Raw genomic sequence first — 26,965 nt, forward strand, 5'->3', positions numbered from 1 at the left:
TTGTGGCTAAGGGGTTTTCTTAAAAAGAAGGAATTGACTATCATGGAGTGTTTTCCCCTGTGGTTAAGCGTACTTCAACAAGGCTTATACTATCTGCAATTGTTTTATTTGACATGGAACTAAAACAAATAGATGTCATAACAACATTTTTGCATGGAAGGCTTGAAAAACAAATCTTTATAAAGTAACCTAAAGGGTTTGTAGAACCTGGAGCTGGAATGAAGTGTGTTTGCTTCATATTTGATATGGAACTGGTATGGATTAAAACAATCTCCTAGGTAGTGGTACAAGAGGTTTGATAAGTTTGTTCTTTCTATTGGCTTTCAGAGAGCAACTATAATTATTGCGTCTATTATTTGAAATTTGAAACTGGATATTATGTGTATTTACTACTGTATGTTGATGATATGCTCCTGGCTTTTAAAAACATGTCTGCTTTGTTGAATTTGAACCAAATGTTGGAAACTAAATTTGATATGAGAGATTTAAGGGATCTTTTTTCTTGTCACAGGTGGGATATATTAGGAAAGTATTAGACTTATATAATATGTCTAATTCTAATCCTGTTAATGTTCCTATAGGTGCTCATTTAGATTAAAATCTATAGTTAGTTTATCTACTATTGAATACAAATTTATGAATAAAATACCTTACTCAAATATTTTAGGTAGTTTGATGTATGCTATGATTGGTTCTAGACCTAATATTACTTATGCTATTAGCTTAGTGAGTAGATTTATAAGCAATCCTTGTAAAGAATATTGGATTGCTGCAAAATAGGTGTTCAAATATCTTAAAGGTATTGCAAACTTTAGGTTATTGTATACAATTGATGCTATTAACAAATTTTGGTGAAAAGCTTTTGTGATTTAGTTTTTACAACTAACTTGGATAAAAGAAGATCTCTAACTGGTTATCTGTTTACCTATAGTGGTAATGTTGTGAGTTGGAAGTGTAATTTGCAGCATATTGTGGTCTTATCTACTACTAAAACATAATACATAACACTGATAGAAGTTATGAAATAAGCTCTTTGGCTAAAAGGGATCATTTCTGTCTTTGGTTTGAGTTTAGGTGTACTAGTGGTTTACAGTGATTCTCAAACTGCCATCCATCTTTCAAAAAATAGTGCATATCATGAGAGGACTAAATTTATTGATGTGAAGCTCCATTTCATCAAAGATGTTCTTTCAAATGGGCAAGTATTGATTGATAAAATCATGTCTAGTGTTAATCCAACAGATATATTAACTAAAGTAATTCTAGTGAGCAAGTTCGGTAAAGCTTTGGGCTTGCTCAAAGTTTGTCAAATATGAGATAGAGTTGATATAGAGCAGGTTTTCTAATTGAATTCTCCTAATCACTTGTTTAAACTAAGGTGAAGTTGTGTAAAGTATGGCTTAAAAGTTGGCAATGATAGTTTTGTCTTTGTTTAACTTTGTATGGGTTGTATGGGCTTTTAGCATCTAAAAAGGAAGCATAGTCTTTTGTTGGGTTTTTACCTAAGTGTAAAGTATTATGTTTAGAGAGTTAGGGTAAGTAGCTATTTATTTTCTACCTTTTCTTTTTGGTTTTCTGTTCTCTGTACAAGGGTGTTGTGCTTTGTGGTTTTAGTTAAGCCAGAGAGAAATCCTTTGGTTTTCTCAAGTCAAGAGAATGTCTTGCGTCTAGTGAAAGGCTTGTATTGGAGCTCAGCTTCATGATAGGGTGTTATCATGTGTGGTGTCTATCGAAGGGTTTGTAAGTTATACTCGCTTGATGGGTGTCGAATACACCAAAAATAAAATTTTCTTGTAACATCTCTGGTCCAATAACCCGACCCATTGTCAAGATATTGTCCACTTTAGACACACAGTCCATCATGGGTTTGCTTCTGGGCTTTGCAACCCAAAACGCGTCTTAACAGTTATGAAGCTCATAGGCTATTTAACCAATCAAATTCTCCTACCACTAACCAATGTGGGATACATAAACAGACCCAGCATCTCTCTCGTGCTTTGTCGATGTGGGATTCACCTAAGGGTATCACATACACCCCCCTTATGGGACTCAGCGTCCTTACTGAGGTTTGCCCCACCATCGTTCAAGAGGACACACGGAGCTGCTCTGATACCATTTTGTAACAACCCTGGTCCAATAACCTGGCCCACTGTCAAGATATTGTCCACTTTGGACACACAGTCCATCATGTGTTTGCTAATGGCCTTTGCAACCCAAAACGCCTCTTAACAGTTAAGGAGCTCACAGGCTATTTAACAAATCAAATTTTCCCACCACTAACCAATATGGGATACAGACCCAGCATTTCTCCCGTGCTTTGTCGATGTGGGATTCGCTTAGGGTATCACAACCCCTAGGCGAATCCCACATCGACAAAGCACGAGAGAAATGCTGGGTCTGTATCCCACATTGGTTAGTGGTGGGAAAATTTGGTTGGTTAAATAGCTTGTGAGCTCCTTAACTGTTAAGAGGCGTTTTGGGTTGCAAAGGCCATTAGCAAACCTATGATGGACTGTGTGTCCAAAGTGGACAATATCTTGACAGTGGGCCGGGATATTGGACCAGGGTTATTACATTTCTACTCTCTCAATGAAAACTTGTAGATAAGGCAAGTAGAGTCGTATCCATAGAGATTGGGTTATTTATTTGAAATTTAACAAAATAAAGCAAGAGAGATTTTGTTTTTTCAAATCCTACGAATAAACAAAAATAAATTAATTCAGAATTAAATAATCAAAGTAATCAGAAAACTAGATTGAAACAATAATAAGACGAGTTCTAGTCAAGTAATTCAGGTATGGTTTAATTCAATTGATCATCAATAAAAAAATTAATTTTTCATTTTAAATAAATCGGTTATGAAACATCGAGACGCTCGTTGTTCTACTTTCCTTTAGGTGTTGGTAATTAAGAAACGTTCTTTAATTACTTATATTGTTTTTCAATTAGTTCTAGATACGATCTTAGAATTTAAATTGAAATCAGAATTAAGAATTAGAAAAGCCATTGATTCTAATCAACAAAACACAAACACTGTTTTTGTTTAAATTAGATTAACCTATTCCACTAACATACAATAATTATTCTACTTCACCAAGTATGCTAATCAGCCACTTATGATTAAACTATTAAACAATTACGGATTCAATAATTTAATCTAACAAAGTTGTTTTTAATCCAAAGTAAATAATACGTCTAGTATTTAATTGAATAAGACAAAAATAAATAAAATTAGGAATAAATTAAATATTTAAAAGAAAAGAACGGGTAAAGAAGATTTCACAATCATCGTAGAACCATGATCCTGATTACTCGACTAAAGAAAAGAGTTAGCCACTCATGCTTATGTTCATGGCTTCACAGAAAATTAAAATAAAAATCCTATCCTAATTGAAGAAGAACCAACGAAGGGTTGCGGTTGTGTTTCTTTCTGAAAGAAAAGGATGCTAAAAAATCAAAAAACCCTAAAACAGAGAGCAAATGTACTTTTTATAATGCCAGGTCTGCTTCAGTCATTGAGAAATTTTTTTCTGCCAAATATCATCCAAAGGACCTGAACTTCCTCCAATTGTCAATTAAGTCTCCAACTGTGAATTTCTCAATAAATAGCGAGATTCTCTCATTTCCACAAGCAACCATCTCCTATGTATTTTGTCGTCATTCTGTCTTAATACGTGACAACTCTAAATTTCTTTTATTTTGCATCTTTTCTCAGAATAATGCAATTAATGGATAATTTCCTAAAACAAACAATTAATCGAATAATTAACGAATTAAAATCACAAATCAAGGAAATTAAATGCCGAAAAATATGGAATTTCACACACTAACAAATTCCCCCACACCATTCCTTTTCTTGCCCTCAAGCAAACATCAATCAGTCTCTTCTTCACCCTTTTCCCTCCTTTCAGTACATCCTCAAATAACTCAAAGTTAAGATGCATTAGAAACCCAAGTCCAAAACAACAATCAAGAGCACAAGTCTTTATAGCATGAATTTTTGGAAAAAACATAAGCATCTCATCAATCTCAACAATCTCATCAAAATCAAATGAAACAAGATTTAACATCCTCACATTGGTTTCACTCTATACTTTCAAAGTGTTTAGGGTTTCATTTAGCTCTCAGATCAAAACATAGCATGTCATTACCATAAGTTTGCTCATATATCATATCTCCACCACTAATAAATATGAATACGATGCGAAAATCAGAGGGTCTTAAGTAAAGTTGTAATGGGGCTTAGGTGAAGGTAGGAAAAAGAATGGAAATGTAGGTGTAAAGATCAAGGTATGAGTGAGTTCTTTTGCATGATATTTAAAGAATAACGAAAATAACTTCTTCAACCACACTTTTCTCTTTTTTTTTCTTCATTTTAGTGAAACTCATCCCTTCTTCAAAGATTTTTTGTTTATTTGCAACATGTAAGAATAATTTGACTTCTTTCTATACAATTATGGATACTTCACTTGTCCTATTCAATACATAAGGATTAATATCTTACTTCTCTTTCCCTTTTTTTTTTTTTTTAAATTTTTCTTCTTTTTTTTTCACTCCTTATATCTACCCAGCTACCCATTTGGTTTTTTTATCATGCGATTCACTCTCACAATATCTTGATATAAGGGTTAACAAGATAAAACAAAAGGCTTAAGGGTAAATATTTATAGGTTAAAACAAATAAAAAGGATTCGGCTCATTTTTTGCTATCTATTGGAAAATATAGCTATGGATGGCTTTTTAAGAGTTTTGAAGTGGTTATCCTAAATGCCCTTATCATGTTAATGCATGAATTCAAAAAAAAAAATGTGGTCTCGAAATGCATAATAGAGCAAATTCTAGAATAACAAGCCATGTTTGATAAACACACAACAAAAAAGGTAATTAGAGCAAAGTGTAATGAAATGCTTATGGGCTTAAAAGCTCACATTGGTGTTCAACTTGTAGCAAACCTTGCACATTTTCATTCAATTCAATCATTAAAATCAATGAGACACTCGAAACATTTGAAGCAAAATCACTAATCATACTTGCCTCTTTCATTCATTCAAACTCGAACCAATAATGCATACTAACTTAGAGCAAATTATAGGACAACTTTCAAAAGAGTCAAAGGTTCCAAAGAGATTGAAAATTATACATTTCCTCCCTCACACTTGATCTTTACATTGTCCTCAATGTAGAAAAATTAAAACTCACATGTAAAAGAAAAAATGAAAGGAAAGTTAAGATGACTTCCTTGAATAAGAGTGTTAGTGCAGTAGAGGAGTGATTGAAGCTGTCGGCATTTGATTTGGGCCTATAGAGATGAAAAGAATTGAACACGGAGGAAAAGAGATTAGAAAAATAAAAGAGAAGACACAAAAATAAAATTTGCTCTTTTTTTTTTAAAGTTTTTTTAATTATTTTCTTTTGGTTTTTTTTTGTTTTGTTTTTGTTTTGCTTTTAATTTAAATCTTAATTAAAGACATAAAATGATTAAAAATAATGAAAAATAAGATCAATTGGGTTGCCTCCTAATAAGAGTCTTTCTTTAACGTCTTTGGCTAGACGCAACCAATTCATCAATTCGAGGGAGCCAAAGATATTTCCTCTACATTGTAGGCCTGAAATCCTTCATAATAAGGTTTTAGACGATGTCCATTAACCTTAAAATTTTTATTGGTAGGGGTACTTTGAATTTTAGCTGCACCATGAGAAAAGACATTAGTGACAACAAAAGGACCAATCCAACAAGATCGTAATTTTCCCGGAAACAATTTAAGTTTAGAATGAAATAGGAGTACTTTTTGTCCAACATGAAAGGTTTTCCTAGAAATCATTTTATCATGGAAAAGTTTAGTCTTTTCTTTATAAATCCGGGAATTTTCATAGGAATCATTTCTGATTTTCTCTAATTCTTGAAGTTATATCTTCCTATGATTACTTGCCTCGTTCAAGTCTGTATTACATTGTTTGATTGTCCAATAGGCCCTGTGTTCCAATTCAACTGAGAGATGACAAGATTTACCAACTATTAAGTGATAAGGAGACATACCTATTGGAGTCTTGTCTGCAGTTCTATAAGCCCATAAGGCATCATCCAAGCGGAGGCTCTAATCCTTTCTATTTGCAACTTCAGCTTGTCCACTCGTTTGCGGATGGTATGCGGTGGAGACTCGGTGAGTGACATTGTACTTCTTAAGTAATGCCTCCATGACCCGATTGCAAAAATGGGTTCCACGATCACGTATAATGGCTCTTGGTGTTCCATACTTGGAAAAAATGTAAGTCTTGACAAATCGTACAATAGTTTTAGCATCATCAGCTCTTGTTGCCTTAGCTTCAATCCATTTAGAAATATAATCAACAGCTAAAAGAATATAGGAATTACCAAAAGATAATGGAAAAGGACCTATAAAATCAATTCCCCAAATATCAAAAATTTCACAAACCAAAATTGGGGTTAGTGGCATTTGATCCCTATGTCCTAAATTCCCACTCCTTTGACACTTAGCACAAGACTTACAGAACATGTATGCATTTCGAAACAAAATAGGCCAATATAACCCATATTCTAGAACCTTTCGTGTTGTTCTTTTCAGGTCAAAGTGACCCCCACATGCATAAGAGTGGCAAAACTCCAAGATAGATTAGATTTCACTATCATGTACATACCTGCGAATTAATTAGTCAGAACATTGCTTCCATAAATACGGATCATCCCATATATAGTACTTAGAATCACTTTTAATTTTTTCCTTTTGGGCTTTAGTGAGATCATTTGGCAATGACTTAATGACCACATAATTAACAATATCAACATACCAAGGTGTAATACTATTTAAGTGAAAGAGATTCTTATCTAGAAAAGCATCTTGGAGAGGCATAGGGTATTCGTCTGTTACCAATCGACTTAGATGATCAGCTACAGAAGTTTCGACTCCTTTTCTATCCCAAATCTCCAAATTGAATTCTTGTAGCAATAGTATCCATCTAATTAGCCTCGACTTTGATTCCCTATTAGAAAGCAAATACTTTAGAGCTGCATGATCAAAATAAACAATTACTTTAGTGCCCAATAAATAAGAGCAGAACTTTTGTAAAGCAAAAATTATTGCCAAAAATTCTTTTTTAGTTGTGGAATAATTTCTTTGAGTATTATCAAGAGTTCTTGAAGCATAATAAATCACACAAGAAATCTTTCCACTTTTCTGGCCTAAAACAACCCCTATAGCATAATTGCTAGCATCACACATAATCTCAAAAGGTAATTCCCAATTGGGTGGCTGAACAATTAACGCAGAAATTAGGTATTCCTTCAGCTGATCAAAAGCTTTCTTGCACTCTCCATCAAACTCGAATTGGACATCCTTTTGTAGTAGTCTTGAAAGTGGTTAGGCAATTTTCGAAAAATCTTTGATAAATCTCCTGTAAAAACCTGCATGTCTAAGAAAAGAATGCACTTCCCAAACATAAGTTGGGTGAGGTAAGGATTGAATCAAATCAATTTTTGACTTATCTACCTCTATCCCTTTAGAAGACACTATATGCCCTAATATCAAACCTTGATCAACCATAAAGTGACATTTTTCATAATTTAGCACAAGGTTTGTTTCAATACACCTTTTCAGAATTTTAATCAGATTATTTAGACAAGATTCGAATGAATTATTGTAAACAGTAAAGTCATCCATAAATACCTCTATGATATTCTCCATATAATCTGAAAATATACTAACCATACATCTCTGAAAAGTGGTCGGGCATTGCAAAGTCCAAAAGACATATATCTATATGCAAAAGTACCAAAGGGACATGTGAATGTCGTCTTCTCTTAATCCTCGGGAGCAACTGAAATTTGGTTAAAACCTGAATATCCATCAAGACAACAATAGTGAGATTGACCAGCTAATCTTTCTAACATTTGATCAATAAAAGGTATAGAGAAGTGATCTTTTCTAGTAGAAGCATTCAATTTTCTATAGTCAATATAAACCGTCTATCCATTTTGAACTCTAATAGAAACATACTCACCATTATCGTTCTTTTGAATAGTGAAACCATTTTTCTTAGGTACTACCTGTATTGGACTTACCTAATCACTATCTGAAATAGGATAGATCATATTGGCATTTAAGAGTTTTATTATTTCTTTCATAACTTCCATCATTGGAGGATTCAACCTTCTTTGAGCTTCCCTCGAAGGCTTAGTATTCTCCTCCAGCAAGATTCTATGCATACAAAGTGATGGGCTCAAACCCTTGATGTCTACGATGGTCTATCATGGCTTCCTTGTAATCTCTAAGGACTCTAATGAGTTTTTCTTCCTCAAGAAGAGTGATTTTGTTAGAAATTCTCACAGAAAAGGTTTCATTATCTCTCAAATATACATATTTCAGATGGCTTGGCAAAGGCTTAAGTTCCAATTCAAGTGTTTGCATAATTGATGAAAGTAATTTTGAGTTAGATACGGGTAATGAAATATAAGAAACATCATACCTGGTTGTTTCGAATGGTTCTAGCTCGTAAATCGTATCACTCAATCCGTTATCTACCACAAGCTTCTACTTAATTCTCTGTAATGTTCTTGTGTTAAGTCCTTTATTAAGGACAACCTTCAAATTATCAGAATCCTACAACTCAAAAATTTGTTGAGCTAGCGAATCGATTACATCAAGAACAAAAACTGAATTGACATCACTAGGGAATCTCATGGCTTCATAAATATTGAATCTAATTACTTCACCATCAAATTCTATAGTTAAAGTACCTTTCGAAACATCGATTTTTGTTCTAGATGTCTTAAGAAAAGGTCTTCCTAGCAAAATTGGGACTGATTTAGATGAGTTATCATATTCCATGTCAAGCACATAAAAGTCAGTAGAAAAAATCAATTCATTAACTTGAACAAGAACATCTTCTAACACCCCTTTGGGATATGTATTGGACCTATCAACTAATTAGATTATTACACCGGTGGGTTTTAAAGGTCTTACATTTAAATAATGATAAATTGAGCTAGACATGACATTAATAGATGCTCCTAGATCTATCATAGCTTTCTCAACTTTAACATTACCAATCTTGCAAAGGATTGTGAACATACCTAGATCTTTACACTTTTGAGGCAATTTTCTTTGGAGAACGGCTGAAACATTCTCACTAACATGCACTTTTTCATCTCCTTTTAGTTTTCTTTTTGATGTGCATAATTCCTTAAGGAATTTAGCATATCTAGGAACTTGTTTAATAACATATAAAAGGGGAATATTTACCTCAACTTTGTGGAAGACTTCAAGGATCTCTTGTTCTTGTTGTTCCTTTTTTTTCTTTACAAGTTGGCTCGGGAAAGGAAGTGGAATGACCACAGAAGGTGGCGTGCACTTCTCTACAAGAGGGGACGATTTTTGGGCTTCTTTTGGCTCAATTTTGCATTCGATCTCCTTTTCTTTTACGTATTTTAAAATCTTCTTTTTAGGATCCTTTAACTCTTTACCACTCCGCAGGGTGATTGCATTGATATTCTCAGTAAAATTTGCATCTTGCTTTGGATTCACCACAATCTAAGATGGCAATCTACCAGAATTCTGAGTTTCCAATCTTCTAATAACAGTAGCTAATCGGCTTACTTGATTTTCTAGATTCTGAATGCTAGCCCTTGTCTCCTGTTGAAATTGTTGTGCATTATTAGCAAGTGCAGTAACAATTTGTTTAAGAGACATACCTTTCGGCTGAGGTAGGGGTGTTGGATTAAACGCTTGATGAGGGGGCGGCCTATTTTGGTATCTAGGCTGCTGAAAGTTATTGTTCTTTTGGCTATAACTAAAATTCGGGTAATCTCTCCATCCCGGATTATAGGTATTCGAGTACAGATCATACCTCTTTTGGTTCTGATAACCCCCTACGACATTAACATCTTTATGTGTGTCCTCCTGAAGTGTGAGGCATGCATCTGTAGACTGCTCTGTGTTTGAACATATCCTGCAACCTTCACTTGTTGGTGATTCACTACAAATTTTTCTAACAAAGAGGTGAGTTTATCAAGTCTTTGCTCAAGAGGATTATTATTGCTTACCTCATTAACCCTTTTCACAGTTGCATCCTGTCTAATGCCAAATTGTTGAGTATTGGCGACAATTGTTGAGATCAATCTTTTTGCTTTTATTAAAGTTTTATTAACCAAAGCTCCACCACTTGCTGCATTGATCAAATTCCTGTCAGACAACAATAAACCTTCATAAAAATATTGAATTAATAACTGATCAGAAATTTGATGATGAGGACAACTGGCACAGAGCTGATTAAACCTCTCCCAATACTCATAAAGTGTCTCCCCACTATATTGTCTAATCCCACATAATTCCTTTCTAATGGAGGTGGCCCTAGAAGCAGGAAAGAATTTTTCTAAGAATTGTCTTTTAAGCTCATCCCAACTAGTGATAGAACCTGATGGTAAATAATATAGCCAATCCTTAGCCTTATCAGTTAAAGAGAAAGGGAAAGCACGCAGTTTAATTTGCTCTTCACTTACCCCTTGTGGTTTTATAGTGGAACAAACAACATGAAATTCTTTCAAGTCTTTATAAAGGTCCTCACCTGATAATCCTCGGAAAGTAGGCAATAAATGGATCAAACCGGATTTGAGTTCAAAATTGGCATCGATGTTTGGATAGGCAATGCACAAAGGCTGTTGATTGATGACAAATATAGCCATCTCCCTTAAAGTAAGCTCTCGTTCAGCCATTGCTGCTACTCTCGTATGTGTTAAATCCTCTCCTAAATTAATTCCAGAAGATAAAGAAGAAGAAGGTTTACTTAATTTAGTTTCCTTGCAGAGTTGTCTTGCAGTCTTCTCGATTTTGGGATCAAATTGAAATTTTCCTACAGGGTTCAAACGGGTCATAAAAAAATTAAACAAAAATTAAAAAAAAATTCAGACAAATTATCAACACCAATCCCTGGCAATGGTGTCAAAATTTGATGGGTGTTGAATCCACCAAAAATAAAATTTTCTACTCTCTCAATGAAAGCTTGTAAATATGGCAAGTAGAGTCGTATCTACAGAAATTGGGTTATTTATTTGAAATCTAACAAAATAAAGCAAGAGGGATTTTGCTGTTTCGAATCCTACGAATAAACAAAAATAAATTAATTCAGAATTAAATAATCAAAGTAATCAGAAAACTAGATTGAAACAATAATAAGACGAGTTCTAGCCAAGTAATTTAGGTATGGTTCAATTCAATTGATCATTAATAAAAAGATTAATTTTTCCTTTTAAATAAACCAGTTATGAAACATCGAGACGCTCGTTGTTCTGCTTTTCCTTAGGTGTTAGTAATTAAGAAACGTTCTTTAATTACTTATCTTGTTTTTCAATCAGTTCTAGATACGATCTTAGAATTTAAATTGAAAAAAGAATTAAGAATTAGAAAAGCCACTGATTCTAATCAACAAAATACATATGCTGTTTTTGTTTAAATTAGATTAACCTATTCCACTAACATACAATAATTATTCTACTTCACCAAGCATGCTAGTCAGCCACTTATGATCAAACCATCAAACAATTATGGATTCAATAATTTAATCTAGCAAAGTTGTTTTTAATCTAAAATAAATAAAACATCTCATATTTAATTGAATAAGAAAACAATAAATAAAATTAGGAATAAATTAAACATTTAAAAGAAAAGAACGGGTAAAGAAGATCTCACAATCATCGTAGAACCATGATCCTGATTACTCGACTAAAGAAAAGAGTTAGCCACTCATGCTTATGTTCATGGCTTCACAGAAAATTAAAATAAAAATCCTACCCTAATTGAAGAAGAACCAACGAAGGGTTGCGGCTGTGTTTCTTTCTGAAAGAAAAAGATGCTAAAAAATCAAAAAACCCTAAAACAGAGAGCAAGTGTACTTTTTATAGTGCCAGGTCTGCTTCAGTCATTGAAAAATTTTTTTGTGTCAAATATCATCCAAAGGACCTGAACTTCCTCCAATCGTTAATTAAGTCTCCAACTGTGAATTTTTCAATAAATAGCAAGATTCTCTCCTTTCCACAATCAGCCATCTTCTATGTATTTTGCAGTCATTCTGTCTTGATACGTGACAACTCTAAATTCCTTTTATTTTGCATCTTTTCTTAGAATAATGCAATTAATTCCCAATTTCCTAAAACAAGCAATTAATCGAATAATTAACGAATTAAATATCACAAATCAAGGAAATTAAATGCTGAAAAATATGGAATTTCACACATTAACATCGCTTATGCTTAATAGTGAATTCGATTAGAGCCTTATCTCTGCCTTGGATGTAGGGTTTCAAATCGAAACCTAAACCAAGTATTTTCGGTGTTCTTTTCTTGCTAATCTGTTGATGATCTTGCATGTTTTCTTGCTAATCTAGTTTATTGATATTTGTTTCTTGGCTAAAATATTGTTAATAAAACCTAATTTGAAATTAACATACACAAAATGTGGAAAGCACTTTACGAATTGAAAGAGGCTCCACGGGCATGATGCAACAAGATATATTTATATATATATATATATATATATATATATATATATATATATATATATATATATATATATATATATATATATATATATATATATCATATTTTTTGCAAAATGAGTTTGAAAGAAGTGATAATGAGTGTACTCTTTATTTTAAGAAGCAAGGTAATTAATGATTGATGATAAAATATATATGTGTTCATCTCACTCTTTTGTAGTTGAATTCAAGTCTTGTATGATAGGAAGATTTGAGATGTCAGATTTGGGTTTGCTGCATTATTCTTTTGCCCTTGAGGTAAATCGAGTAGCACAAAGAAAATATATCGGAGATCTTTTAAGGAAATTTAACATGCTCAATTGCAAGATTGCAACTACACTAGTGAATGTGAATGAATAAATTGAAGCTTGAAGATGTTACTAAAAGAGCTAATGCAACAAGTTTCAAAAGTTTAGTTAGAGATTTGTTTTATTTGGTTCATATTAGACTAGATATTTCATTCTTTGTTAGTGTGGTTTTAAGATTTATGAATAGCTACTAAAAGGATTTTGTGTTATGTTGCTATAACTTTGGATTATGAAATTTGGTACATAATTTTCAAGATTTAAATTTGTTGGCTTTAGATATAATGATTGGGCAGGGTTCTTGGATGATTGAAGGAGTATTTCAAGATGTTACTATTGACAAATTTATGTGTCATCAACCCATCGTGAACAAACATATAATTGTTTTGAGAGATATTGGTACATTTAAACAAATTCTTCGATTACAGTTAACCATATCCTCTAACTTTAATGTAGTGGGCCCTTCGACTTCTTAAATTCATCCACCTTTACCATTTCAATACAAACCATATTCTCATGGCTATATATTTTTAGTCTATTTTTGTTTACGCCTAACTTTTTTTTTATCATTAATAATAAGATTTTCTAGATATTTCTAAAATGAGAAATTAAATTAAATACCCATTTTACCCTTTTATTAAGCAAAAATGCCCATTTTCCTATTCCTAATAAAAAATACCCTAAATATTTTTTAAAATACCAAACTACCCTTCACTACATCTATATAAACTTTTTCACTCTAACTCTCATTACATACACTTCTCATATAACTCAAACACTCACTCTCATTCTCATTTTTACTCAATATCAATTATTGTGAGTTTGTTTGGAAAGAAGAAGTTCTTATTTCTGAATTCGAGTAAACAAAAGTTAATTCAAAAGAAAAGAATATTTATATGAATCTTAACTCAAAACTTAATTTTATTTGTTAAATTTAGTTCATATGTCATGTATAAGGGGCACTGGGATATTTTATAATAATTTAAACTATTAGAAAAATATGGGGGCATTTTGATATATATAATATATGAAGGATTTAAATAACATATTAAGAATAGATAGATACATTTTGAAACAAGATAACATACAAATGTGTTAAATGTAATGTTAGATAATTATAGTGGGTTAAATAAAATTTTAGAAAAATATGAGGGTTTTTTGATATTAAACATTGTAAAACAGTTTTAAATGATATGTTATGAGCATATAGATGCATTTCCATACAAGACAACATGTGAGGGTGTTATATGAAATATTAGATAATTATAAGGGTTAATTAAAATGTTAAAAAAATATGAGGGGAATTTGATATTAAACATTGTAAGATGATTTTAAATGATATGTTAAGAGATGATAGATGCATTTCCATAGAAAACAACATGTGAGGGTGTTATATGAAATGTCTCATAATTATGAGGGTACATGAAATGCTAGAAAAATATGAGTGTTTTGATATTAAATATTGTAAGAACATTTTAAATGAAATGTAAGGAATAGATGGATGCATTTTGATACAAGACAACTTACAAAGGTGTTAAATAAAATGTTAGATAATTATATGAGGTTAAATGAATTGTAAGAAAAATATAGGGATTTTTTATATTAAACATTGTAAACCGGTTTTAAATGATATGTTATAAGTAGATAAATGTATTTCTATACAAGATAACATGTGAGGGTGTTATATGATAGATAATTATAGGGGTTTAATTGGAATGCTAGAAACATCTAGGGTTATTTTGACATTTAACATTCTAAGACCATTTTAAATTACATGTTATGAGTAAGTTGAGACATTTTGGGAAATTACATGTGATATATATATCAGTAAATGGTTATTGTAGATTTTTTCTTATAAATGTTTAATTTTTTCCAAAAAATTGTCATTGTAGAATTCATAATTAAAATAGCTGGTTAGACGTTGGTTTGTTTCTAAGGAAAATGGATTTAACATGATGACAACACAATGAAATATGTTGGAGGATGTAAATAATTGATTAAAATTCTCTCTAGAACAACATTTAAGGGATTTATTCAACTTTTGAAAGAGTATTGTAGTCTTGATCCAATCAAATACTACCTTCAACCATCTATGAAGTTAAAAAAAATTGAGTTTGACTGTCCCGTACAAATCCAAAATGATGAAGATATCTAAGGTTTTATTGATATGTCTCAATACTTCTAGGAATGTATTCTTGTTTTTGTTACATGCACCCCAATCAAAGGACAAGAAGAAGAAGAAGAAGAAGAAAATTAGTGAGGTGAAAAAAGAATATGATTTGGCAGACTTGATTGATTTTAGTAACGATGTATTGTGTATTGCAGACTAATGGGCTTATGGAGAGAAAAGATAGGGTTTCCAAATAAGGTGACCTTGAGGGAAATGACATAATTGATATTCCTCTTTATGAAGTAGAGTTTGAGCATATGGCATCTGCTACTAGAGGTATAAATAGTTTGCACCTTGAAGATCCTATTTAAGGTGGTGGAAATTATTTTGGGCCATTTTTTGACAATGTCCCCACTGATCCGTTTAGGTGGCTTCTTGATTTTCCTCTACAACCATCAACATTATCATAGAAACGCCAATGTCTCATTCTTCACTTTAGTCATTTTATAAGAAAAGGGGCAAGTCTTGTCAATTATTCAATATTATTGATACTTCAGAATGGATTATTCAAAACCTTTTCTTATCAAGACTGCAAACAATATATATCATGTGGCAAATCGTAAGTAGCAATTGAACTAGATAACTTCAAGTCTATGGATTTCGGTTTTATTTTTTCCTTTTTGATTATAGATAATTCTTGCTTGCTAGTTATCATCAGTTGTATGTATATAAATTAAGATGACCTTGGATTGATCAAGTTATAATTTTTTGTTATTTTTTTTTAAAATATAATTCTGGTTTAAGTTGACATTAATTTAGTGCATATTATTGCCATAATATGATCTCAATTAACTTAGTAGGTTTTAATTTAGTTTATCTGGTAGGTTTTAATTATGGTAAACATATCATTTTTTTTTCTAATTAGAGAAAAAGCCAGTGTTCCTCAGATAAGCAAAAAGAATGAAAATTAGTATCTTTTATGTGAATAGAGAAGGCAAGGTCATGTGTCATGTCAATTCTTCCTTAGATAAGTGCGAAGAAGAATATGGATTTATATAAATCAAAATGACATTTTAAATGGTCCATATAGACTCAAAGAAAGAAAGAAGGTATCTACATAAGTATGAAGCATAATTTATTTTTTTAACTTTTTCATCTTTCACTTTTTGAAGAGTATATCATGAATGCTAGTGGGGTGGTGGTAGGGGGTTAAAGTTCAGTTGGTATGCATTGTCCATGGATATATGCAAATTTTATCTTGGTCTAAGAATAAGCCTCATGATGATGATGGGTCAAATCTTTTGGAAACTGGGAATATTATGTGTATATATTTCTGATATATAATTTAGATATATAGATAATTTATCAGTATATGATAAAATGTTACTTTATTTATAATTCAAAATCATCTAATTATATAATAATATATTATTTATATACTTAAATTATATATAAAAAATACGTACGTATTATTGAAGGAAAACACACCCAGAAAGATGTATTGGCATTCAGTTACTCAATTGTTGATTATTCTTTTCAGTAATTTCTGTCTTTTCCAAGCTTAAGTCTGATGACATTTTGACTTGACTGTTTGTGGAATGAGTTATATTCATATCATGACATTTTGGGTTTTGAATAAAAAACCTTAATCTCATTTTTAATCAAAATTAGAATCGTGTCAAAATTTTTTAGTTTTAACTTAATTTGAAGTATGTTTGGGTTGATTTAATGTAACTTGAATTAACCCAAATTGTCTACTATTTCCAATTTCCTAATTGGTTTTAGTTTTTTAATTTCTTTATCAAATTAACTCAATCTACTATAAAAAAATAGTCTTGAAATTTATATACCAAGACCCTTGTAAAACACATCAATAATATTAGTAATTAAATTTTATTTTCACCATAAAAAATAATTTTTTTTAAATAAAAATAAACAAAAATTAAATTAATTACAACTATATGGAGATAGAACTTTATTTAATACGTTAGGATTTCTATTGCTGTTAATGCTTGTCCATCAACATTTCTTCAATATACTTTTAATAAATTCTATTATAGTAACATTTTTCTAAACATTTGAGTAAGTTCAAGTTAGTTTGAGTTACTTTTATATTAATCCAAACACAATCTAATTTAGTTTTGAATCGTATTAGATTGACACCCAACCTTAACCTGAGTTTTTTTGTGTCGTATCAAATTAATGTTATCTTGTTAAAAATTGTGAGCTTCCCATCAAATTCAAATATGTGAATTATAGAAATAGGATAAGGTACTGAGATATATAATAAAACTTCATTGATCCTAGGAATGGGCTAGAGAAGTAACAGGGAGAAGGAAAGAAAATTGATGCAAGAGTCTAGCTACAATTCATTTTTCCAAGAATAATCCCAAGGTAAAAGCTAAGTGAAAACGAAGAAAATAAATTTTTAAGAATTATCTTTCATTTATAAGTCACTAAGAAATTTAATTTGCCTTCAGATCCAAAATCATGTATACCAATAGATATGGTTCACATCTTAAGGGAAAAAAAAGATCCCACTTGAGAAATTTTAGCTGATATTGTAATTTTTGTTTCTGATTATTATATACAGTGTAGTATAAAGTACAAACAGAAAGCCTCTTACTAGCCAACAATCATGCAAGAGCTCAAGCCAAGGCTCAGTATATTAATATATGGACTTTTCTTGTAAGTGTTTAGTAACTACGTAGCTTGCTAGTCTTGTCCGTTTTTATAGGTTAAAAATATTGTTATCCATATATTACCCAAATTAAACATAGAGATTGTAAATGTATAAAATTAGTGTTTATTCCTAATAGAATGAGAGGTAGAAGATACAAAGTACGCCATTAAACAAGCTTAACTGTTGGATATTGGATTCTCAATTGTAAGGTAGCCTATATGACAACACTATAACACATATACGAATTTCACACACACACACGTCAAAGTATATGTGCATGAAACACAAGTTTGGTAACCATGCATAATACCAATTACCATTAACAAAACTAGAACATTTAGAACCTTGGTAGGATTCTTCTATAAAACTGCTTATACTCGATGCCACCGTATTTCTTACCTACATCCCTATTAGTGATTACAACAACAATTTCCTCATACTAAGGAACTTGGTAAATATGACAATTAGGGTATTGATTTTAAGGTTAAAATCCATATGGAGCCCTTCCATGTTAAATAATATATACTTTTCCAATTGGTCAGATTCTGATCGGATTAGATTTTGATTGATTTAAGATTTGATTTGATTCTGATTTCATGAATATTATTTTTCCCATTTCACAGGATTATATTTCTTTTTCATATTACACTATAATGCTATATATTGTACAATGTTAAATGTAACACCTAGATTCAGGTATTTCACTAAACTCTACTTCCAAAATTACCCCTAGAGTTGATTTTATAACTTGTTTAAAGAAATTGTAAAAGAATTATAGAAAATTACTAAATGAGCAATAATTTTCAAAGGGGGTAAAATGGTCATTTTAGAAGAGTTTAAGAGACAAAGTGAGAATGTAAATTGAATGACACACTTGAAATTATATAATGGTGCTAAGGGTTTTTGGTAATTGGCTAAGGATAAATAGTCATTTTTGAAAAAGGTTAAAGGTAAATTAGTCCAAAATACTTATAAAACCATCAAACTATTCATTTTCTTCCTCCTTGGCCGAGAATTCTCCATAATTTTGCTTAAGTTTTTCTTTAAACAAAAATTCACCAAAAAACCTAGTTAAACCACCTAATTTCCAGAGTCTTCAGTTATAAAAAGTGTAGATCTATCAATTCTAATAAGTTCTAAGGTAAAAAAATTTAATTTTTAAGAGATGTGAAGTTTAGCGTTTCGATGGATGATTATGTTTTTGGTTGATTAAGGTTGCTAGGAAGAAGAAAAGAAGAAGGATAGACTTAAATCACCTAATTAGCAAAGAAAAGGTAAGAATTTCATACTTTACATACTTGAAGTAATTTGAGTTAGGTTATTTAAATAACCTTTACTTGTATAAGTGTGTAGGGTATAGAATTAAAGTGATTTATGCTTAAAATAATAAAGAAATTCATTAAGACTTATGATGTAATTTTTTTGTCATAAGGGTATTTTAGACATTTCTTATTCCTAGGGTTAGTTTAGTTGATTTTGTGTATTGAATATGTGAGAAATGATGAATTGATGAAATAATTTGCACTAAGGTTAGGCATATAACTTTTGGCCATAAAGACAAAAGTGTCATTTTACGTGATGTAGGTTAATTTTGCTTAATTATAAGCATGATATGTGTAAAAACCATTATGATAAATATGTATATTCATATGGAATGCATGAGATATATGTAAATGCATGAGAAAATAATCTGATGCTTGACAAGGCTTGAAAAGAATAAGGAAAAACAATGAATGGAAATATTTTATCTTATGATTATACATGTATACATGAGGAATCATAGCATATGCATGATTTTAGAAAAATAAAGAAAGAGAAAAAACATTTTCTAAGTTATGCATGTTTTCAAAAAATGGAAAACAAGTGTTTTTGGTTTTGTAATGACTTATATGATACAGGAAAGCAGAAAACATGCTTAAAATCCTTATATGCGAGCTGTACTATGTGGACAACAAATAATGATGTTAGCTGTATTGTGTGGACAGTAAAAGAAAAAATCAGAAATGCCATCTGAGATGAGATTAGAAGTGAGATTCGTGAGGAAGTCATAGAAGAAATTAGAAATAAAATGATGAATAAGGGGAAATGAGAGGTTGGAGCTTAAAGGCGACTTAAGCCCATTTATTCCTTACCTAGTCAGTATACCCCTCCTGAATTTAGAGATACTAAATATCCTTTGGTGGTTGATGAGTGGATCAAACAGGTGGAAAGTACCATGGATTTGTTTCTTATAACTGATAGAGAAAAAGTTCGATATGCCACTTTCTTGATAAGGGGAGAGACCTGCGTATGGTGGGACCTCGTTAAAGAAACCAGAAATATGGATCTGATGACTTGGTAGGACTTTAGAAGGGCATTTGAGCCCTAATATAGAATAGTTGATGTGGTAGCAGTCAAAGTTCAGGAGTTCATTTCTTTGTAGCAGGGGGAGGGTTTAATAAAGGATTATTCTACCCATTTTGATGTCCTGTCTAGTTCTGTTCCAAGTAAGGTGAGTACACCCAGTCTCCGATTAGAAAGATTTCTTCAAGGCCTTAGACCAGAGATAGCCTTGCATGTGTTAACTGGACCACAATCTCTTCAAACTTATGAAGAGGCATTAGAGAGAGCATTGAGGTTGGCGGTATATGTTAATAAGTTACCCCGGAATGCACATTCTATGATAACACCTCCATCATTGACAATGTCCTAAACAGTGATGCCAAGTCAGTCAGTTTTACCTGCTTTGTTGATTGTTTCAATACCTGCTACAACATTAGGGGGTAGTTCAATTGGCTCCAATTTCATAAATAACATGAGAAAAGAAAATTCTAGTCAAAAGCAAATAGAAAAGGTGAGAAGAGTGACAAAAAGCCTAGAAAAGAAAATATTCCTCAATTTTAGATTTATGAGAGACGTCATAGTGAGGAATGTTGGTACCAGAAGAAACAAGTGATTTGTTATAGATGCCGACAGCCAGGGCATATAACAAAGGATTGCTAGAGTACCGAGGTGTTAGTCCTAGTACAACCATAACAAATCTCTATTCCGTCAGTGTAGCCAGGGAGAGGTTCTAATGCATAAGTCTATACAACTACCTATAGTTAGATAGAGGCTAGCCTATTTGTTGTTACTGGTCAGCTCTTATTCCACCCTATTTCCTTGTATGCATTGATTGATTCATGAGCTACACATTTTTTTATTGCACTCGAGGTTATTAAAAGGGTAGGTTTAGTGCCTGTTAGATCTACCCATTCCATTAGAGTTGAGATGCTAGATGGTAGAAGTGTGATTACTGATAAAATGTTAAGGGACTAGAGGGTAGTAATACATGAGAAAGAGTTAAAGCTAGACTTGATTGTTTTTTATATTCCCAATTTTGATGTTATCCTGGGCATAGATTTCTTAGAAAGATATGGAGTCAAGATTGACTATAGAAAGAAAAAGGCTCGATTCCAACTCGACAATAGAGATCACTTCAATTTTGAAGAGGGCCATCAACCTAGTATGATGATCAATAGTGTAAAGGTACAAAATTTGTTGAAAAAGGGCTGTCGAGATATTTAACTCACGTGGTACATGAACGTGATATTCAAAGATTGGGTGTTCAAGATGTCTCAATAGTACGAGATTTTCCAGATGTTTTTCCTGTGAGCTATCAGGTTTACCTTTAGAGAGAAAGTTAAAGTTCAGTATAAAGTTAGAACCTGGCTCAACCTTAATTTCAAAGGCCTTTATCGGATGACTCCAGCTTAATTACAAGAATTAAAGAAACAGTTGCAAAAACTTTTAGATAAGGGTTTTATTAGACTTAGTCTCTTTCCTTGGGGAACGCCTATACTATTTGTCAAAAAGAAATATGGGTCCCTTCGTATGTGTATAGATTACAGAGAATTAAATAAACTGATAGTGAAGAATAAATATTCATTGTCTTGAACTGATGATTTATTTGATTAGTTGAAGGGAGCTTTTATATTTTCCAAAATTGACTTGAGGTCGGGTTATCACTAGGTGAGGATTGCAGAGTAAGATATTCCAAAGATAGTTTTTTGATATCGCTATGGGCACTACGAGTTTGTGGTGATACCCTTTAGATTGACTAATGCCGCAATAATCTTTATGGATTTAATGAATCGAGTATTTCATGATTGCCTTGACAAATTCTTAGTGGTATTTATTGATGATATCTTGATATCTAGATCAGAAGAAAAACATATTGAACACTTGAGATTTATGCTATAAAGATTAAGAGAAAAGAGATTGTATACCAAATTCTTTAAGTGTGAATTCTGGTTGGACCGAATAGTATTTTTAGGACACATGGTTACTAAGGAAGGTATAGCTGTAGACCCTAGTAAAGTGAAAATAATAGTTAAATGGGCAAGGCCAAAGACAGTGAAAGAGATTAAAAGCTTTTTAGGGCTAGTCGACTATTATAGGAGATTTGTATAAGGTTTTGCCACGTTGGCCAGACCACTTACAACTATTTCTAGATAGGAAACTCTTTTTATATGAACTGATGCTTGTGAAAAGAGTTTCCAAGAGCTAAAAAGACGGTTGACTACAACTCTTATTTTAGTATTACTAGAAGAGGGTGTAGACTATGATATTTATTGCGATGCCTCGCATAATGGTTTGAGAGCCATGCTGATACAGAGGGGTAAAGTGATAACGTATGCCTCTTGACAGTTAAAAGATTATGAAACACACTACCCTACCCATGATTTAGAATTAGCAGCAGTGGTTTTTGCTTTAAAAATTTGGAGGCATTATTTATATGGAGTTAAATGTAATATCTACATTAACCATAAAAGTCTAAAATATTTTTTCACTTAGAAAGACTTGAATATGTGACAAAAAAGATGGTTGGAGGTAGTCAAAGATTATGAATGTGACATTAAATATCAGTCGGGTAAAACAAATATGATAGCTGATGCCTTGAGTAGAAAGATTGCCATAGCTTATCTCACCACTCAGATAGAGTTACAGGAAAAGTTTCAAAGGGAACAGATTGAGTTGATAGAAGTTGGGTGGTTAGATTAGAAATTCAACCTAATCTCCTCAATGAAATAAGAGAGAAGCAAGTAGAAATTTATGGTGCCAGAAATTGAGTCAATAGATATGTGAGGGGAAAACAACTAAGTTTCAAATCATTAATGGCATGATTAAGTTCAGAAATAGGGAATGTATTCCCCAAGATTTGGAATTGAGAAAAAAAATCATGAGTGAAAAACATGATAAACTTTACACTGCCCACCTTAAGGGAGTAAAGATGTATCAAGATTTAAAGAAAACTTATTGGTGGATAGGTATAAAGAAAGATATTGGTGACTATATAGCCAAGTACTTGGTAAGTCTACAGGTTAAGACTGAGCATCAAAAACCTTCAGGTTTGTTTCACCCACTTAGTATTCCTGAATATAAGTGGGAAGATATTTCAATGGATTTCATCATTGGCCTACCTCAAGTACAGAAATGCTATAATGCACTATGGGTGATCGTAGATAGATTGACTAAATCAGCATATTTTATTCTAGTGAAAGGTAGTTTTGCTTTAGATCAACTAGCCCAGATTTATGTACAGGAAATTATAAGATTACATGGCATACCCAAAACTATTGTGTCGAATAGAGACCCTAGATTTGTTTTAGCTTTTTGGGGTAGTTTATAGAGAGCATTGGGTACTAGGCTAGCATTTAGCATAATATATCATCTTCAAATAGATGGCCAGACAGAAAGGGTGAATCAAATACTAGAAGATATATTGAGGGCCTGTTGTTTAGATTACAAAATGACCTGACATAAAATAGTTCCATTGATAGAATTTGTATATAATAATAGCTACCAGTCAACCATTAAAATGGCACCATATGAGGCTTTTTATGGAAGAAAATGCAGATCCCCATTACATTAGGATGACATAGGAGAGCGAGATGATTTGAGTCAAGTTCTTGGGCCCGAGTTAACCCAGAGAATAGTGGAAGACATAAAGAGTATCAAGACTAGATTGAAGCAAGCTCAGGATAGACAAAAGAGCTATGCATATTTGAAAAGGAAAGAAATAAAGTTTCAACTGGGTGACAAAGTTTTTGTGAAAGTAGCCCCTTACAAGCATATGATAAGATTTGGAAGAAAAGGGAAACTTGCTCTAAGATTTATTAGCCCATTTGAAATTTTAGAAAGAGTGGGCAAGGTGGCTTATAGACTTGCACTTCCACCTAGTATGGATTGAGTTCACAATGTATTTCATATTTCTTTGCTAAGAAAGTACATCAACGATCCTTCACATGTATTGAAATCAAATGATATGGAATTAACAGAAGATTTAGCTTATGAGGAGCAAACGGTGCAAATTCTAGACAAAAATAAATAAAAGAGCTTCGAAATAAGACAATTCCATTAGTGAAAGTATTATGAAAGAATCATAAAGTGAAAGAAGCCACATAGGAGGTTGAGCAACAAATAAAAGAGAGATTTCCCAACTTCTTTGTTTAAATTTCAAGGACAAAATTCTTTTAAGGGGGGAAGAAATTTAACTCTCGGATTCAGGTATGTCAGTAAACTCTACTTCCAAAATTACCCCTAGAGTTGATTTTATAACTTGTTATTTAAAGAAATTGTAAAAGAATTATAGAAAACTACTAAATGAGCAATAATTTTCAAAGGGGGTAAAATGGTCATTTTAGAATGATTTAAGAGACAAAGTGAGAATGTAAATTGAATAGAACATTTGAAATTATATAATGGTGCTAAGGGTTTTTGGTAATTGGCTAAGGATAAAATAGTCATTTTTAGAAAAGTTTAAGGGTAAATTAGTCCAAAATGCTTATAAAACCATCAAACTATTCATTTTCTTCTTCCTTCGTTGAGAATTCTCCATAGTTTTGCTTAAGTTTTTCTTCAAACAAAAATTCACCAAAAAACCTAGCTAAACCACCTAATTTCCAAAGTCTCCAATTATAAAAAATGCAGATCTATCAATTCTGTAAGTTCTAAGGTAAAAAAATTTAATTTTTAAAAGATGTGAAATTTAGAGTTTTGATGGATGATTATGTTTTTGGTTGATTAAGGTTGCTAGGAAGAAGAAAAAGAGGAGGATAGACTTAAATCACCTAATTAGCAAAGAAAAGGTAAGAATTTCATACTTTACATACTTGAAGTAATTTGAGTTAGGTTATTTAAATAACCTTTACTTGTATAAGTGTGTAAGGTATAAAATTAAGGTGATTTATACTTAAAAGAATAAAAAAATTCATTAGGACTTATGATGTAATTTTTTTGTCATAAGGGTATTTTAGACATTTCTTATTCCTAGGGTTAGTTTAGTTGATTTTGTGTATTGAATATGTGAGAAATGATGAATTGATGGAATAATTTGCACTAAAGGTAGGCATATAACTTTTGGCCATAAAGACAAAAGTGTCATTTTATGTGATGTAGGTTAATTTTGCTTAATTATAAGCATGATATGTGTAAAAACTATTATGATAAATATGCATATTCATATGGAATGCATGAGATATATGTAAATGTATGAGAAAATAATATGATGCTCGATAAGGCTTGAAAAGAATAAGGAAAAACAATGAATGAACATATTTCATCTTATGATTATACATGTATACATGAGGAATCATAGCATATGCATGATTTCAGAAAATAAAGAAAGGGAAAAAACATTTTCTAAGTTATGCATGTTTTCGAAAAATGGAAAACAAGTGTTTTTGGTTTTATAATGACTCATATGATACAGGAAAGTAGAAAACATGCTTAAAATCCTTACACGCGAGCTGTATTCTATGGAAAGCAAAGAAAGAAATCAATTGTATTGTGTAGACAACAAATAAATATGTTAGCTGTACTGTGTGAACAACAAAGAAAAAAAATAAAGAAATATGTTTGTAAGAGAGGATTGTACCTTGTATGGTAACTGTGAGTACTGTTTATGTAGTTTAGACCGATCAATGAAAATATTTGACAAACAAAAAAAAAAGAATTAGCAAATATTTTATCAAAGTTATTTGCATTAGAATCATGCATGTAAGCCTATTGGCTGATAAAGAGTTTAGAAAGATGTACGATCAGAAAATAAAAAAGTCATGACATTCATACATGCATAAATCATAACAAGTGAATCACATTTGTATAGTAAGAAAAGGAATACATCTGTGAATAATGAGAATTATGATATGTGATTAATGCGTGTTTCGTGTAAATTATTTTATATGTGAATAGCCTAGACACGTTGTGTATGGAAGAGATTAGTATTGGTAGGAAATGCCTTGAGTATTGAGTATGATTTTCTTACTGAGCCATGGTCACTCACTTCATTTAATTTAATATTTTACAAGTAAAAAATTGTTGCAAAGGTTTTCGAAAAGCACTAGTGAGACATCAGGCTAAGGGAGGAAGACACCATATTTTTGTTGATTTATATGTTTTTGATGTATATGTGAATATATGCATATATATATATATACTTGATATAAATATTGGTGGATATGTATATATTTTGTTTCCTATATGTATATATGTGATTGTGTATATATATCTATATATGTATATATATATTGCTAGTCATTGAAATTGGTTATAAAGTTTCTGTGGGTGGTAATTTTATGATGGTTATTATTAAGTATTTATTTTGTTAATTGTGATTAAGTTAATGAAAATTCAATCAGTTGGTAGGATTCGTTTGTGTGAATTACTAATTAGCAGTGTTACATGGCATAATAAAAAAAAAATTTCCTCAGGCCCTCTAAAATGGGGGAACTCTTCCTGTTTTTCTATAATACACCTATTGGTTAAGAGAGGTTACATTTTATCAATAATATTAATTCAATTTACAACCCAAATCATAATTCTTTCATCGTATTATAGAGGCTAAAATCCTTTTGTAATTCTCAGCTTTAAAATTTTTTCCTTTTAAACCCTATTTTTTTTAAGACTAAGCAAAGGTTTCTTTCATTACCAACGCTCTTTCTTTTCCTGACGGCTTCCTCATGACATAGTTTTTCCTTCATTTGCATAACTATCACCTTGACTTTCTTCTCCTCCTAAGAGTCAGTGACCTCTCCTCAATGATCTAGAATCCACTTGAGCTCATTGTTGCCAATACACGTCTCTCTTCTTACTCGTCATGGTCTGACCATCCATCTTACGCAGTTGAGTTCCTTTTCTTGTTGTTTCTTCTTTGTTGGTATAACTAACTCTCCGATTGATGTGTCTTCCTCTTATAATGGTAGATTCTCGAATTTGTTATTTTACTATAACTCCTAGTAGTCTACTTCTTAGATTTCCATTACCGGTGACCACCATTCTTGGATCTTTTTTTATAGTCATACC

General features: G+C 31.7%; 1 protein-coding gene across 1 annotated transcript; it reads right to left on the reverse strand.

The window, feature by feature from the left end:
- Positions 1-6,095: 6,095 nt before the first annotated feature.
- Positions 6,096-10,726, reverse strand: LOC123211594. Its single transcript, XM_044630395.1, has 4 exons — positions 10,058-10,726; positions 9,612-9,914; positions 9,089-9,545; positions 6,096-6,394 (listed from the first exon to the last, which is right to left on the reverse strand). Exons 1-4 carry the CDS (start codon positions 10,724-10,726, stop codon positions 6,096-6,098), a joined length of 1,728 nt encoding a protein of 575 aa, XP_044486330.1.
- Between the last annotated feature and the right edge of the window lie 16,239 nt (positions 10,727-26,965).

Source organism: Mangifera indica, chromosome 3 (assembly GCF_011075055.1).
Source record: "Mangifera indica cultivar Alphonso chromosome 3, CATAS_Mindica_2.1, whole genome shotgun sequence".
Lineage (NCBI taxonomy): Eukaryota > Viridiplantae > Streptophyta > Magnoliopsida > Sapindales > Anacardiaceae > Mangifera > Mangifera indica.

Coding starts and splice junctions, on each gene's coding strand:
- LOC123211594 (XM_044630395.1), bottom strand. CDS start 10,726: ATGGCTGAACGAGAGCTTACTTTAAGGGAGATGGCTATATTTGTCATC. Junction 9,546..9,611: donor TTCAGAATCTAGAAAATCAA/GTAAGCCGATTA, acceptor TTGCCATCTTAG/ATTGTGGTGAATCCAAAGCA. Junction 6,395..9,088: donor TCAAAAGTGTAAAGATCTAG/GTATGTTCACAA, acceptor TTGATTTTATAG/GTCCTTTTCCATTATCTTTT.